The following is a 16,270-nucleotide window of genomic DNA, read 5'->3' as shown; positions in this document are numbered from 1 at the left end:
ATGTACAATGCTTGGTGTCAGTCTATTTATCTCTTGTAAAAATAAAATACAGTGTGTGTGTGTGGGAAAAAAAAAAAATCCACCTGTCAATGCAGGGGACACGGGTTCGAGCCCTGGTCCGGGAAGATCCCACATGCTGCAGAGCAACTAAGCCTGTGCGCCGCAACTACTGAGCCTGCGCTCTAGGGCCCGTGCACCACAACTACTGAAGCCCCCGCGCCTAGAGCCCGTGCTCCACAACAAGAGAAGCCACCCCAATGAGAAGCCCGCGCACCCTGCTTGCCGCAACTGGAGAAAGCCCACGCAAAGCAACGAAGACCCAACGCAGCCAAAAATAAATTTAAAAAGACAATATCCTTAGGAAATACACACTGATTAAGGGGAAAGGGCCGTGTATATGTATGCAACTTGAAAGCAAAACAACCAAGGATAAAAAAAAGAGCTAGGATTACAAATGATAAATGGGGTAAAATGTCAGGTGAGTTTGAGTAAAGGGCGTATGACTGTTCTTTGTAAATTCTTATTTGTGCAACTTTTCTGTAAGTTTGTGGTTATTTCCGTATAAGAAGCTTTTTTAAATGGATTGATTTTGGCATAAAATTAACGTTTTGCTAATCTTAGAAAAGGTTAGTTGACTGGCCTGAAATATTTAAGCCCACAAGGATTATCTAGAATACAAAAAACCTGGAAATCAACAAGAGAGACAAGTAGCCCCATAGGAAGACAAGGATTGAACAGGTAATTTACAGAAGAGTAAACCAGAATAAATGGTTAATCTCTTTCTTTCTTTTGATGTGGACCATTTTTAAAGTCTTTACTGAATTTGTTACAATATTGCTTCTGTTTTATGTTTTTGGTCTTTTGGCCTCCAGGCATGTGGGATCTTAGCTCCCACAGCCCCTGCATTGGAAGGCAAAGTCCGGAGAGCACGACTGCCAGGGAAGTCCCAGTTACTCTGTTTGTGATAGATTTGTATACAGTTGCAATGGATAGATGTTGAAAACAATTCCAAGCAAGGAAAAACAGAATGATAGCTGGTGTGCCTTATCATTTATATAAATTTAAACCATGCATATCTTCACTCTATGTTTGAAAGTAGAACTACAAAAATATATTAAACAGGAGGTGTATATGATTGAAGAGAGGAATGCAAGTAGGAATAGAAAATAAACAGAAAAAATAGAATCAAAAGAGAAAAAAATAGAATCAAACTAGGCAGGGGTGTTACTCTGACAAGTCAGCAAGCTTTGAGCTCAGGAGGTGGATGAGTTATAAGCTCCTACCCAAGGTCTGTAAGACCAAAAGAAGAAAAAAAAAAAGTGAAAACAGCTCCCAAGCCCTAATTAACTTGTCTCAATCTTATTGAGTTGGAAGCAGTTTTCGTTACAGCCAAGGGGCCAGCCCCAACTTGCCCGCTTTTCTGCTCATTTGTGTCTAAACTCGCCTTCTGGCTTTCTCACCATAGCTGCGCCCTACTCCTAGCACACCTTTGGGAGTGTCATGAACACGTTCATCACATTTTTGTGCCAACAAAGGGACTCTTCCCAAGCTTTTCACTAAGAATCTGGTTGTCGGTTACTGAGGGTTTCAACTTGTTGGGTTTTTTTTTTTATTGTATAATTTACACACCATAAAGTTCACCCGTTTAAAATGTACAGTGGCTTTTAGTATACTTATAGAGTCAACCATCACTATAATGTAATTCTAGAATGTTTTCATCACCCTCCCAAAGGAAACCTTGTACCCTGATTCAGCTCTATTCGGCTTTTTAACCTTGCATTTCTTTCTCCCCCAGGGGTGGAAGTTAAAACCCGGGGGCTGGTCACTGCCCAGCAGAGAAACATGCAGCCTGGGGCTCCCCTTGGTTGGGTTATCACTCCGCAGGCTGTATCTGGGTAAACACCTGGAGGCTTGAACTGGCTCTGCGAAGATGTCTTTTTCAATATGTATATTTTTGAAAAGAAGTAAAATGCTTCTGGCAGGGGGAAAAGGACATCCAGGGGAAACACACCTCCACAGGCCCCCACACCCTGTCCAGACGCCTACTCCCAAGGCTACACGTTCAATGCATTCTCATTTGTCTTCCCAGAGATGTTCTCCTTGCAGAGATTTCTCTAGTGCATTATTTGCACACCAGGAAGGAAGAAGCCATTGAGTAGCGCTCGGGGGGAATCAGCCTGGGAGTGGGGGCATGGTTGGAAGGCCGACTGCGTGCCCCTCCTCTTCCTTGAAGGTCCACCAGTCTGGCTTCCTGGAGCCCCTCGCTGCGGTGAGGACCTAGCGCCTGTCACCCATGCACCTCTGTGCTTGGAGGGAGGCATCTGCACACGTGGCACTGGCCTAAGCGGCGCCTGCCCGAGGCCCTAATAGGACCTGTTTCCAGAGCTGCAGCATACGTAGGTATGTGGATGCCTAGTGTGTGAACTTCTGCGAGCCGTGTGAGAACATGTGCGTGCTGGGTGGGCAGGTGTGTACACATGGTGTGTGCGCGCTGTGTTCACACTGCGTGAGGATGTGTGTGCACCCTGTGTGAGAAACTACATCCCATGTATATAATGCTGAGTGTATGCACTGTGTGGGGACGTGTGTTTACACCGGTGTGTGCACGCTGTGTGTGCATGCTGCGTGTAAGCACTGTATGAGGAGCCGTGTGCATGCCGTGTGTGCGTGCGCGCTGTGAGGACTGGTGTGCACATCGAACGTGCAATTGGTGTGTGGGAGCGCTGTGAGAACTAGTGCTCACATTGCACGTGCACGCCGTGTACTCGTGCTGTGTGAGGGCTGGTGTGCATATTGCCAAGTGCACGAGGTAGGCGCCTGCTGCTTCAGGACCCGTGTGCACCTCGCGTGTGCACGCGGTGCTCGTGCGCGGCTTGAGAACCGGTGCGCACATCGCACGTGCACGCCGTGGGGGGGGGGGACGCGTGCGCGTGCGGACGCGCGCAGGTCCGATACGGCGCGGAGGCAGGGGCAGTGCGCCTGTGCGGCGCGGGCATCCCGATGGAGCGCGGCGTCGACTGCGGGGCGGCAGCCGGGACGGAGGGGGCTACGCGGGCCCCCCCGCTCTCCGGGAAGATGGCCGACCCAGGCGCGGTGCGGACCTCGCCGCCCAACCACCGGCCTTCAGGTAGGGCTCCCGGGATGCGGCGGGAGCGTGGGAGCCTCAGGCCCCCCGGGCGGGGGGGGCGGGCCGCAAGAGGCAGAGGTTCTGGAGCGCGAGGCCGTGGGGGGCGGGGCGCGGAACTGAGCTAATGTCCTTTCCTCGGCCCGGGGTCGCCTGGGCGCGGGATCCCGGGGCCGCGCCCCTCATGGTGCCGGTGGCAGGGAACCCTCTCGAGTGGCCTGAGTGAGTGGGTGGGATTGGGGGTGGCTTAGGATGGGTGGCAGGTGTGTTTGGCGTGCGGGAACCGGGGCCACGCTTGATGCCCCAGGGGCCCGGGGGGCTGGCCCCGCATCGCGGAGCAGCAGGCGTGGGGGGCACTGGGGCCGACCGAGCGGGCGCGGGGGGTGGCCGGGGCCTGCGCGCCTGCCCAATCTGCGTCTCGGGCGTCGCGCGTGAGGGGCAGCCCAGCTTCGTGCTTCGCGGCGTCTCCGGGGGGCAGAACCGGCGCGTCACCCACTGGCAGGGGTGGCCAGCTGCGAGCCCCGGGCCGGGTTCCCCTGCCGCCCGCTTGCGCTCCCGGCGGCCGCGGGTGCGCTGCCCAGGGGTCTGGCGGGGTCGCGGCTCCCTCGCGTGGCAGCGCGACGGATGAGTCCCCCGGCCCTAGAGGCTGCAGCTGCTGGGAGCTAAGGAGGGACGGTCCCCGGATTGGCTGCCTGGAAACGAGCGAAGCAGGGAGAGATTTTGAGGACATTTGGCAGAATTTTAGATAAGCTGGTCTCGCATCCTCTAACGTTTTGTAAAGTGGTTGCAGGTAGTGCGGGTGTGTAAGCAACTTGGAAACCGATTTCATGTTTTTTCCTGGCAACACCTTTTTTTTTCTTTTTTTTAAGTTAGTGTGAGCTATTTTTAAGGCGTGTTTTACCGCAGTATAACGTGCATCCCACAAAAGCGCACAGATCTTAAGTATAGGATTTGGAGAATTATCACATAGTGAAGATCTGCGTCTATTTTATGTAAGGTGTACCAAGGAAGGGAAGGAAATAAACGGAAATGTTCTTCAGTCGCTTAAAACATGGTTTTCATGGGGGAGGGGGTATGTTCTGATTGGGCCTTTATTTGCATCATTTAGAGAAGGAGGAGGTGGCTTAAATCTTTCCCAGTTTGCGTTTTTCATCACGCATTTGTTTTGAAGGCAGAATTTAACAAATATCACGGGATAGATATAAATACTAAAAAGATGTACTTCTGTTTTCGTCCTTTTTGTTTGAGAAACTCGGCTGCATATGCTAGGGAGAAACCCAAAACCCACCCATCCATCAGAACCAGCCTTGGGGGAGGGGGACCTAGTAGAATATAACATTGGAAAAGGGAGGTTGTTAAAGTTCACATTTTTATTTGGTCGAGAGTTTAAACAATTAGGTCGTTTCGATGTTTTAGAGGCAGGGCGGAGCTGTATGGTTGGGCCTGAAATATCTGTGATATTTTAATTTATTTGAAGGCACTTAATAAGGGGACATCCTTATTAAGTTCTAGTTGGAAACTTTATTGTAGAAAAATAGCTTAAAGCTCTTTTCCTTCATTTGAAATTAGAAATATGGAAAGACGTGTTGTGTGAAGGTTTAAAATATTTCAGGGAGTTCCCTGGTGGTCCAGTGGTTAAGACTCCGTGCTTCCACTGTAGGGGACATGGGTTCAATCCCTGGTCCGGGAACTAAGATTCCACAAACCGCGCGATGCGGCCAAAAAATATATATATATATTCCATAAACTTCTATGTGCATAAGGGTTGATGTGGAAAAATTGGAGTATTCAATTTAGGTGCCAGGTAGTACCATGGTTTGTTCTTTCAAAGCAGGTTTTGTGAGGCTAGGTACTTAGAAAAATAATGTCATCCTCAGAGAAGTCTTGATTATTGAGTTTTTTGGGTTTTTAAAATATTTATTGGGCTTCCCTGGTGGCGCAGTGGTTGAGAATCTGCCTGCCAATGCAGGGGACACGGGTTCGAGCCCTGGTCTGGGAAGATCCCACATGCCGCGGAGCAACTGGGCCCGTGAGCCACAATTACTGAGCCTGCGCGTCTGGAGCCTGTGCTCCGCAACAAGAGAGGCCGCGATAGTGAGAGGCCCGCGCACTGCGATGAAGAGTGGCCCCCACTTGCCGCAGCTAGAGAAAGCCCTCGCACAGAAACGAAGACCCAACACAGCCATAAATAAATAAATAAATAAATAAACAAATAAACAAATAAATAAACAAATAAATACATACATACATACATACATACAAACAAACTTACTTTTGTCTGCATTGGGTCTTCGTTGCTGCGCGTGGGCTTTCTCTAGTTGCGGCGAGCGGGTGCTACTCTTTGTTGAGGTGCGTGGGCTTCCCATTGCAGTGGCTTCTCTTGTTGCGGAGCACGGGCTCTAGGCGCACAGGCTTCAGTGGTTGTGGCTCGCGGGCTCTAGAGCGCAGGCTCAGTAGTTGTGGTGCACGGGCTTAGTTGCTCCGCGGCATGTGGGATCTTCCCGGACCAGGGCTCAAACCCGTGTCCCCTGTGTTGGCAGGCGGATTCTTAACCTCTGCGCCACCAGGGAAGCCCTTTGAGGTCGTATTATAATCCATCTTGGTACTGATTACTCTTGGCTGCCCAAGGCCTTATCATTTGGGACCCATTCTTGATGAGAGTGAACCTGCATTTCTTGAGAGTCAACCATTGATCCTAAGTTTGCGCTGCGTGCTGTGTGGGGCAGGAAAGACAAAGAGGCCTGAGATGTTTAGGCTCTCGGACAATTTCACGGCGGCACAGCTGGGCGATATGGGCCGGCAAGTGGTTTTCCTAGGAGCTGTTGTAGAAGGTCGCAGGGGAATACCTCTCTGGTTGTTTCCTCTAGCAACAGGTTCTTCCAATACTGAAATCCTGTGCATTTTTCCCCATTACCCACCAGTGATGCTTTCTTTCTTTCCTTTTAATTACTCCCAGAAGAGAAATTACCCGATGTGCTGTTCTCTATAGTGCTTGTGTTGTATCACAGTATAAGGAATGAGAAAGCAAGCGCCTGTTGCTTGGTTCTGCCTCAGGACCTTTAGAGGGCGGGCAGAGTCACCAGGTCACCGCTGTCAGACTGCCTCGGTGTTACACAGGTCCTGGGCGCCGCTCAGTCTGAAATGCCCCCTTCTCCCCTTTTCCCTTCGGGAGTTCACTTCCTCTAGGCTTCTCTCAGTCTGAATTAAGGAATTCGTCTTGCCTGTGCCTGCGGCACCTGCAGGAAAGCACTCTTCTTATTCTGCCCGTGTGACGACTTTAACCTCCCAGTTCCTCTCGGCAGATGTTCATTGGGTGCCCACTGTGAGCAGGGCCCTGTGCTGGTGGCTCCTGCTGTCATTGGAGCTCGGGCGATCGAGATCCAGACTGCCTGGGTGTGAATGCCGCCTCTCCCCTTCCTGATGTCTCACCTCGGGGAGACATCGCTGAGCTTCAGTTTTCTCACCTTTAAAATGGGCTTAAGAACACCGTGGGGGGGGGATAGAAGCACTGCCTTGAAGATGAAGGAATTGACATCTGTAAAGCAGTGCTTGACACACAGTAAATGCTGAAGCTGGTTAGCCGTTGTCCCTTCTGTTAGATGATGGGCTTGAGGGCAAGGCCTGGCGCAGAGGGTGGCTGGATGGTCGTCCTACTCCTCAGAGTTTTTGCACGCAGTAGGTGTGTAACTGATGTTTGACAATTGCATTATGCTGGGAGCAGCTCCACTGGGTTGAGTAAATACTCGTGAGTTGGATTAAAGAAGTGTGTCGGTGGAGGAGTTTGAGATAGTGGAATTACAAAGCATGTTTCCTGAGGCTTGTGGAACTTTCCAGTGCTTTCTGTAGGTAAATACTGTTTACTGAGTTCAATCCATTTGCCCATGGTTCCCTGGTAAGGAGGGAATTGCTTTGAGGTAAGACGAGGTTCCCTGCTTTCTTTCCATCTGCCTGTCTTCCATCCCCTGTCCTGGATCAGGAGAATGGAGGGTGCAGACTGGAAGCTCAGGAGAGCCTCCCCCCAGGGGCCACAGTAGGGTGGGGCCGAGTTGGAAAGGCTGAGAGTAGGGCCCCAAGAAATCAGAGTTCTTCATCCTTTCTCAAAGTTGCATTTAAAACCATTCTTTTTTTTTTTTTTGCTGCACTGCACGGCTTGTGGGATCTTAGTTCCCCGACCAGGGACTGAACCCGGGCCCTCAGCAATGAAAGCGCGGAGTCCTAACCACTGGACCGCCGGGGAATCCCCTAAAACCGTTATCAACCACTCTCATCCTAAAGCTGTTTGGACCAAGAGGAGCAAATTGAGCTTGTGCGTGCATCCTAACATTGCAAGTCCCTTCGGCAGTGAGAAGGGCCAAGGTCAGGAGAGAAAGAAACAAAGTTGTATTTGGTCTGGGGCTTCTGGCTTTGTGGAATGATGGCACTGAAGGACTCGGACTTGGCAGGACCTTCAGGGCACATTCCTGAAAGTCTGACCATCAACTGTTTCTTTTCTGATGTACTGACCCTACTGACCCAACTGGTCAAGGTCTGTCATTTCTATCTCTATCCCTTCTCCCTCTCCACAATTAAAGGATGTTTTCCTCTCATTCAGATGCCCCATCTTCTGCCATGGTTCACTTTTTGAAAGAACATCTTGCCTTCTATAGTAGTTATACTGATTGATTTATAACACAGTAGGATTTGCAGGGTTGATTTGGGCAGACGAGAGATGTGGTTTTCTGGGGGATGCTGGTCAATAGTCTAGTGGGCTTTGTTGGGAGGATTTAACAAGGTAGAACTCATAATGGCTCAACATAGTAAGTGCTCACAGGGCAGGTAGTATGGTGATGCTTATGATGGCATTGCCTGGTTTTGGGGGGTGGGGGAGGGAGGGTTGGCATGCTGAGCTGACTCTGGCAGCAGTTTGATCATTTGGAAACTTTCCATGGCCCTGCCCTCTAGCCTCTTTTGAACGAGTTACACCAGAAGAAGGAAGAGGCAGTGGTCGAGGGTGGCTGCCCTTGGGGCGCCGTGGCCCAGGAGGGATTGCTCACCGCCCACCTCACGTCTGAGGTGACCACCTTCCAGTGACGAGTCTGCAGGCTCAGCACCTGAGGCTCCGGGGCAGGCTGGGCCTCGGGATCCCCTTCATCCGCCTCTGAGGTCTGTCTGAATGGAGGCCTTGGTCTGCTTCTCTCTTGGGAAGCGGTAGCTTTCCTTTTGCCTAGGAAGTTTTCCTCTTTTTAAGAACCTTGTGATTAGTAGAGTTCAGGTTGTGATTTAAGCAAAAGGAAAACAGGTATGAGTGAGGCGCACCCCTGCAAAGTGTTTGAGGGAACAGCAGTCATGCCAAGTGCCCATGATCCGTGGGAACGGCAGGGTCTGTCCTCAGGGTACATAGCTCCTGGCTGGCTCTGAGTTCATTCACTATCTGAAAATAACCGCTTTTCCCCTCCATGCCAAATAAGCTGGCGACTTATAGCCCCCAGACAACCCTATGGAACGTTTCTTGCTCCTTTGTCATCTCAGCCTCTTAATTTTTACCCTCCCCGTGCCCATTTATGTAATAATAGCTTTATTGAGACAACATTCACATACCATACATTTCACCCATTTAAAATGCCCAATTCAGTGGTTGTCAGTATATTCACAGAATTGTACAGCTATCACCACAATCAATTTTAGAACATTTTCGTCATCCCGCAGAGAAACCCCATAACCATTAGCTGTCATTCCCCATTCCCCCTCACCCGTCATCCACTCCCCAGGTCCTGGCAGCCACCCATTTACACTGTTTCCATGGAGACCTCTAGGCTTCAGCCCTTGATGTGCGCACATATTGTGGTTGCCCGGAAGTTCTCGGGTAGCTCTCCATGCATCAGGGATTTAGAGACCATCGTTCTGCACGCTCCATCCTTCAGGTCCAATACTTGCTTTCACCGCAAAGCCTTGTCTTTTCACCTCCTGGGCATTCCTTTGCTCAGGGCCTGCAGGGCACTGAGAACCTGAATGGAACCTCCCAAGTAGTCTGCAGTCATATATTGCACATGTGTTCATTTTAGCTCCTCAAATGGTAACAGCTGCTAATTGTTGAGCACTTATGTCCCAAGCACCATTATAAGCACTTGTCATACGTTATTTACTTTATTCCTCATAGCCATCCTTTATACTGTTTTTATTCTCATTTTAGAGATTTGTAATTTTCTATTCCTGTGTAGCAAAACACTCCAAACTTACTATTTCTCACCATTCAGGGGGTTGGTTGGGCTCAGTTGAGTGGTTCTCCTGCTGCGTGTGCTGTCAGCTGGGAGCTCAGTGGGGTTGAAATGTTCAAGATGGCCTCTCATGGTCCGGGTGTCTCATATTACACAAGGAGTCTGTCCTGGCCTTCCTCACAGTGTGGCAGCTGTTCTTCAAGAGCCAGGAAGTACAAGTTGCCAGTTCTCTTATGGCCCAGACTTGGAAGTCCCAGAATGTCCCTTCTCCTGCATTTGGTGGTCAAAGCAAGTCACAAAGCCAGCCCAGATTCAAGGGGAGGGGAAATAGACTCCACCTCTTGAGATGAGGCATGGTAAGCGCCTACTGGGGGAGGAGGAATCTCCCCTTTTGGAGATTCTCTACTGTAACAGGTAAGTACATAGACATTAAGAGAAGTTAAGTAAGGGAATTCCCTGACTCAGCCCTTTCACTGCCAGGGCCCAGGTTCGATCCCTGGTCAGGAAAGTAAGATCCTGCATGCCGTGTGGCAGGGCAAAAAAAAAAAAAGAGAGAGGTTCAATAAGTTGGTCAAGGTCACACAGTAAGTGGCAAGCCAGGACTCACACCCAAGTGCGTTTGACTCTAGAGTTAAGTATTTTTAATCTCCATGCCTCTGTGCCATTCCAGATAGATTATAACAAATTCCTTTTGCACATGGGTCATGCCTCCCGCATTTTCTGTACCCCTCTCAAGATCTAGCTCAGTACTATTGACACACATTTTATAAGGATTTTGTGTGCCGTTTTTTATAGCACACAGTTGTTTTTCTCTACAGAGGTGATGAGGACCTTCATTTCTTAGAATTACAGCAAAAGTTTTATCAACAAAAATGCTTAGAGGAAGAGAAGTTTCATTTAACAGAATTTCTTGTTTGCCAGGAATTAAGCCCGCATCCCCTCTGTGCCAGCCTTTATGTTGCGGTCTGGAAGATCTCCTTAGTATGCTTTCCTGTCTTAGAGCACTGCATTGGCTGTGACTGAGGACTGCGGCTCTTAGGTCATCACTCTGGAAGGCCCATGGAAGATTCTCTTATACTCTAGCCCAGTGTGTCTCTAACTCTTAAATACAATTTAAAGGACTTACTAGAAACAAAATATAAAGCACATGTAAAATACAGGTCCCAATTTTAAAATATCAGATTAGATACCAGATTCCAAGATATCAATGGATATCACATTACTTTGTCAAATTGCTATGAATGTTTCTAAATACATGCTCTCAATTTATGTCCTTATTGTGGACGATAATGAACAATAAGGAGGCTGGCATCTGTCCACAGGCCACACTCTGAGTAGCTTTGTCCTGGGCCAGCATTTCCCAAAGGGTGTGGTACACAAGAGGGTTTAGGTTACACGTGGACAAACTTATCTTCTCAATTTTAGATTAATGGTCCTGTGGATTCTTTAATTGTGTTGTAAAAATACAACTAATACATCAAACTGTAATTTCATGAATATTTTCAGAATGAGTAAAAAATGAAAAAGAATTCAGTTTAAAGAAAACTAGTAAATAATGGTATAGGTTGGTGCTGGCTAATACCAATAGAATGCTAGTCACATATGTACTCCTAAATTTTCTAATAACTGCATTGAAAAAGCAAAAAGAAACAGGGGAAATTAATATAATAATACAATTTATTTAACTCAGTATATCTAAAATATTGTCATTTCAACATGTAATCAGTGTAAAGAATTATTAATGAGATATCTGACATTCTATTCTTTGCACCAAGTCTTCCAAAACCAGTGGAGGACTTTACACTTCATCACATCTCTGTGTGGACTACTCACGGTTCAGCTGCCCCGTAGCCACCTGTGGCTAGTGGCTCGCGTACTGGACGCGGTGATCTAGAACATTTTCCTCATGGCAGAAAGTTCTGTTGGTCACATAGGGCACCGTGGTATTGAGTGTGGTATGAAGAACAGGATGTATGCTGTGGTATTCAGTCTATCTTAGCTCTCTTGTGTGGAAATGAAAAGATGCTTTGATAAGACGGTCTCCCCTACAATAAGGCAAAACCGCCCTGGACCCTCGGGCTCTCGAGGAGAGAAGCTGCTTTTGCTTTCCCCAGGGTGGGCACGTGCCGAGGCCCTGGCACGGATTGTCTCGGGGACCTGGCAGGCTGTGGAAAGGGAGCGGGCTTGGCTTCGTGGTAAATGTTGGGCTGTTACGGAGGGAAAGCATGGTATAATACTGATGGAACAGTGGGAGGAGAGCGGTATTAGCCAGCGCAGGCTCTCCCAGGTTCAGTGTCGGGTCCGGTGGGGAACCCCGTGTGCGGGGTGGGGTCTGCTGGGCTGGGTCGGGGTGGGGTCTGCTGGGCTGGGTCGGGGTGGGCTCTGTGAGGGCAGGTCTGGTCATTTCCCCCCAGGGCTAGTGTTGTGCTTTCCTAGTTCCTGTTCACAGAAGCCACACTCTGATTATGATCAACAAGTTCTGGTTGGCTGACAGGACAGACCCCCTAACTCTGGAGACCACATAATTGGACAGTTCCAGTGAATTCAGGGGCTGGTCCCGCCTCCCGCATCCTAGGTTTGATGATGTGGCAGAGCTGGCACTGGCTATAGGGGGACTTACTGGGCAGGGCCAGTTAACCCGAATTCGCTTTCAGGGCCTGAAGGACAAGTCCCTGCCCAGACCAAGTTGTCCCCCTCCTAAGCAGTTGGTCTGTCTTTGCCTTTGACACTGAGTCTTTAAGAGTTAACGGTTGGTGGGGCTTCCCTGGTAGCGCAGTGGTTAAGAATCCGCCTGCCAATGCAGGGGACACGGGTTCGAGCCCTGGTCCGGGAAGATTCCACATGCCGCAGAGCAACTTAGCCCGTGCGCCACAACTACTGAGCCTGCGCTCTAGAGCCCGCGAGCCACAACTACTGAAGCCCGCGTGCCACAACTACCTGAGCCTGCGCTCTGGAGCCGGCGAGCCACAGCTACTAAAGCCTGCGCACCTAGAGCCCGTGCTCCGCAACAAGAGAAGCCACTGCAATGAGAAGCCCATGCGCTGCAACAAAGAGTAGCCTCCGCTCGCCACAACTAGAGAAAGCCCGCATGCAGCAACGAAGACCCAACACAGCCAAAACTAAAAATAAATAAGTTTTTTTAAAAATTTTTTAAAAAAAGAGTTAACTGTTGGTTTAGCAGGTCAACCAGTGTGCAACCCCAATTGCTATGGTAGAGCTACTGGATTAACTTCCTTCTTAGCTCCATTTTTCTATCCCACTCTTGTTTTTCTCTTTCTCTCACACTTTTCATATTCATTTCTGCTGTATTTTATATAAGCAGAAGGAGGGAGAGAGGAATGCATAAATGAGTACCTGAAATTAATAAATACAGAGCAGGAAACGCCCCTGCAGCTTGAATTTTTCTCCAGGCACCAAAAGTCCTTTATTAAGTAGTGCTCTGTGTCTTTGTTTCAAAACAACACCTTAATATTTGCCCTTAACTTGAAATAACTATCTGAATCATAAACTGGGCAAAACAGGATTCTCCTGCTGTGCTTACTTTTAAAAAGACCCCACACCACACACACACACAAGATTCCCCTATGTTCTCCTCCCTTAGCACCTAGGCATGCATTTTCAGCATTCCATTGACTAGAGAGGCAAACGTCCATGTGCATGGGGGCCGGGTCTCCTCTTAGGAGAGTTTCCTCTTCTCTACCTTATTAACTGTGTGTGTTCGGTTCTCTTGAGCACCAGTCAGGGGTGACAATTCGTGGTGAAATATTATGACAGCCTTCAGTGGAAGCTTTCCTTGCATGTGGGTAAATTTTCCCCCAGTGTAGATATGTGTTATGAACAAAATTTCGTTCATTTTCATCAGCTAGGTAACCAATATTATTGAAGCAGATTTAGTTACATCTTCAGATGAAAAGCCCTCTAAAAAATTACTGATTGTGGGGCTTCCCTGGTGGTGCAGTGGTTGGGAATCCGCCTGCCAATGCAGGGGACACGGGTTCGAGCCCTGGTCCGGGAAGATCGCACATGCTGCGGAGCAACTAAGCCCATGTGCCACAAATACTGAGCCTGCCCTCTAGAGCCCGTGAGCCACAACTACTGAAGCCCGCGTGCCACAACTACTGAGCCTGCGCTCTAGAGCCCGCGAGCCACAACTACTGAAGCCAACACGCCTAGAGCCCATGCTGCGCAACAAGAGAGGCCACCGCAGTGAGAAGCCCGCACACCGCAACGAAGAGTAGCCCCCACTCGCCGCAACTAGAGAAAGCCCGCGCGCCGCAACGAAGACCCAACGCAGCCAAAAATAAATAAATAAATAAATAAAATCTTAAAAAAAAAAGAAGGTATAAGGAATGAAATTGCACTTAAAAAAATTACTTATTGTAATTGCAGTTTTCTTACTGCAAAACATGTTCCTGCTCTCCTTTTTTTCCCCTCCTCACCCACCTAAGTTTCCACTTCACTTGATTTTGTTTTTGTCAGTCACGAATTATTTCTAAAGAATAATTGCTTCTTATTAATGGTCCATTAATTTCTACATATCCCTAATCTTCTGGGGCGAGATTAACTCTTTTTATAGCAGAACAGTCAAGGGAGTGAAATGGACTGTTTCACTCTACCCTGTTCAGCTTTCATTTCTCTTACTTGTCTTTTACTTTCTCTCTGTTTCAACTGAATGACCCAAGAAGACATGGTGCCTTTCTACTAAGGAATGTTGAATGTCCTTTGTGGTACATAATTTTATCTTTATTAGTTAAAAATTAAAAGGATTCTTACCCCCTTTTTTAAAGGTGTGTAAAGATGACATGTAAAGGTGTGTGAAGGTGATTTCAGAATGAGTGCCTCTTATGATCAGGCCAATTCAAGCAGGAGATACTATACGCAGTGCTGTCTAGTAGAACTTTCTGTTCTGTTCTATGTCTGTTCCAAATGGTAGCCGCTCGCCACGTGTGGCTATTGAGCACTAAGGAACTGACTTTTTAATTGTATCTGATTTTAAATAATTTAAATAGCCACATGTGGTAGTGGCTCCTGAATTGGACTGTGCAGTTAACTAGATGTTCACTGACCTTGCCAGGTTAGATCAGAAATAAGGAGTGTGTTGGGCTTCCCTGGTGATGCAGTGGTTAAGAATCCGCCTGCCAATGCAGGGGACACGGGTTCGAGCCCTGATCCAGGACGACCCCACATGCCATGGAACAGCTAAGCCCGTGTGCCACAACTGCTGAACCTGTGCTCTAGAGCCCGCGAGCCATAACTACTGAAGCCCACAAGCCACGACTACTGAAGCCCACATGCCTAGAGCCCGTGCTGCACAAGAGAAGCCACCGCAGTGAGAAGCCCGCGCACCGCAACGAAGAGTAGCCCCCGCTCGCCGCAACTAGAGAAAGCCTGCACGCAGCAGCAAAGACCCAATGCAGCCAAAAATAATAAATAAATAAAATAAATAAATTTATAAAAAAAAAAGAAAGAAATAAGTAGTAGTGTGTTTCAGGCCTCAAACAAGTTCCTTCATACCCATCTATTTTTTTTTAATTTTTTTTTTTTAAACTTTGGGTTTATTTATTTATTTATTTTTATGGCTGTGTTAGGTCTTCGTTTCTGTGCGAGGGCTTTCTCTAGTTGCGGCAAGTGGGGGCCATTCTTCATCGCGGTGCGCGGGCCTCTCATTATCGCGGCCTCTCTTGTTGCGGAGCACAGGCTCCAGACGCGCAGGCTCAGTAATTGTGGCTCACGGGTGCAATTGCTCCGCGGCATGTGGGATCTTCCCAGACCAGGGCTCGAACGCGTATCCTCTGCATTGGCAGGCAGATTCTCAACCACTGCACCACCAGGGAAGCCCTTTTTTTTTAATTTGAATTTTATTTTGGAGTACAGTTGGTTTACAGTGTTGTGTTAGTTTCAAGTGTACAGCAAAGTGAATAAGTTATACATATGTCCATTGTTTTTCAGATTCTTTTCCCATATAGGTTATTATGGAATATTGAATAGAGTTCCCTGTGCTGTACAGTGGGTCCTTGTTGATTATGTATTTTATACATAGTAGTGTGTGTGTGTGTGTTCATCCCAAGCTCCTCATTTATCCCATCTATTTTTGGTTTCTCCTCTACAAGCTCTGGTATTTGGTACTTGTCGTTCAGACCCTCTCAGATGTGCACAGGCCTCCAGAACTGGCACTTAGCTCCTGTGGTTCACATCAGGTCTGTAGGGCCGTGATAGAACCTACTAGCCAAGACGTATCTCTGGCTCCTGGGGGCCCTGGGGTGCCCTCTCCGTCTCTGCCTCAGTTTTGGTCACACAGCATGGCTGGAGGAGAAACCAGGTTGACTTATAAGGCATTATCAGATCATGAGATGAAATCATGAGCTATGCAGGATATGGATGGGCTGTGGGGAGAACTTTTACAGGGGGATGTTGGCAGGGACTGAGATCACAGGAGAAGCCTGTGGTGGAAGGTGAGGCTGGCGAGGGCGTTGGGGAGCCATGAGCAGCACAGCTGAAGGAATCCGTTCCCTCTTCTCTAGGACTGCTCGCTGAAGTCGATGAGCCTTAGCTCTCTCGTCCAGCTTGCTCCTCACACTGTGGCCTTGTGCTGGCCTGGGCAAAGAACTTGGTTGCTTGTGAGTGCACTGGCACACTAGGTCATCTGACTAATGCTCTCCAACTCTGACATACTGTGGTCCTCCACTGCCAGCCCAGGAGGCAGGGGAAAGGGTAGTCTGGTCTTCTCCCCTCTGGTGAGTGGGATCACCAGCCACGTGGGCTTAACCAGCAGACTTACCAGCCTTCCCCTCTCCCACTTCCATTACAACCAAGGCAGGGGGCTCTGCCTCCATCTCTCACGACCCTGTCCGCATTGCCAATGCCTGGGTCAGACCCTGTCATCTAGGTCCCGACTGTTACCACAAGAGCCTAGGGGTCTCTGTCCAGGTCACCCTCCCTGTCATGGATTCAT

General features: G+C 48.7%; 1 protein-coding gene across 16 annotated transcripts in view; it reads left to right on the top strand.

Moving 5' to 3' along the window:
• Window positions 1-2,599: 2,599 nt before the first annotated feature.
• MAP7D2 (MAP7 domain containing 2) overlaps window positions 2,600-16,270 on the top strand; it is a 116,921-nt gene continuing 103,250 nt past the window's right edge. For 5 of the 16 annotated variants that reach the window (XM_057538728.1, XM_057538726.1, XM_057538731.1 and 2 more), the window contains exon 1: window positions 2,611-3,127. In XM_057538728.1, coding sequence (XP_057394711.1) covers window positions 3,001-3,127 — 127 coding nt within the window. In that variant the 5' untranslated portion in view covers window positions 2,611-3,000. Of the gene's footprint in view, window positions 3,128-16,270 lie in introns of all 16 variants that reach the window. The other 11 variants (XM_057538721.1, XM_057538733.1, XM_057538723.1 and 8 more) reach the window with 8 other exon arrangements.

Source organism: Balaenoptera acutorostrata, chromosome X (assembly GCF_949987535.1).
Source record: "Balaenoptera acutorostrata chromosome X, mBalAcu1.1, whole genome shotgun sequence".
NCBI lineage: Eukaryota > Metazoa > Chordata > Mammalia > Artiodactyla > Balaenopteridae > Balaenoptera > Balaenoptera acutorostrata.
Note: the sequence above shows the minus strand (reverse complement) of the source record. Positions and strands in the feature narration are given on the sequence as shown.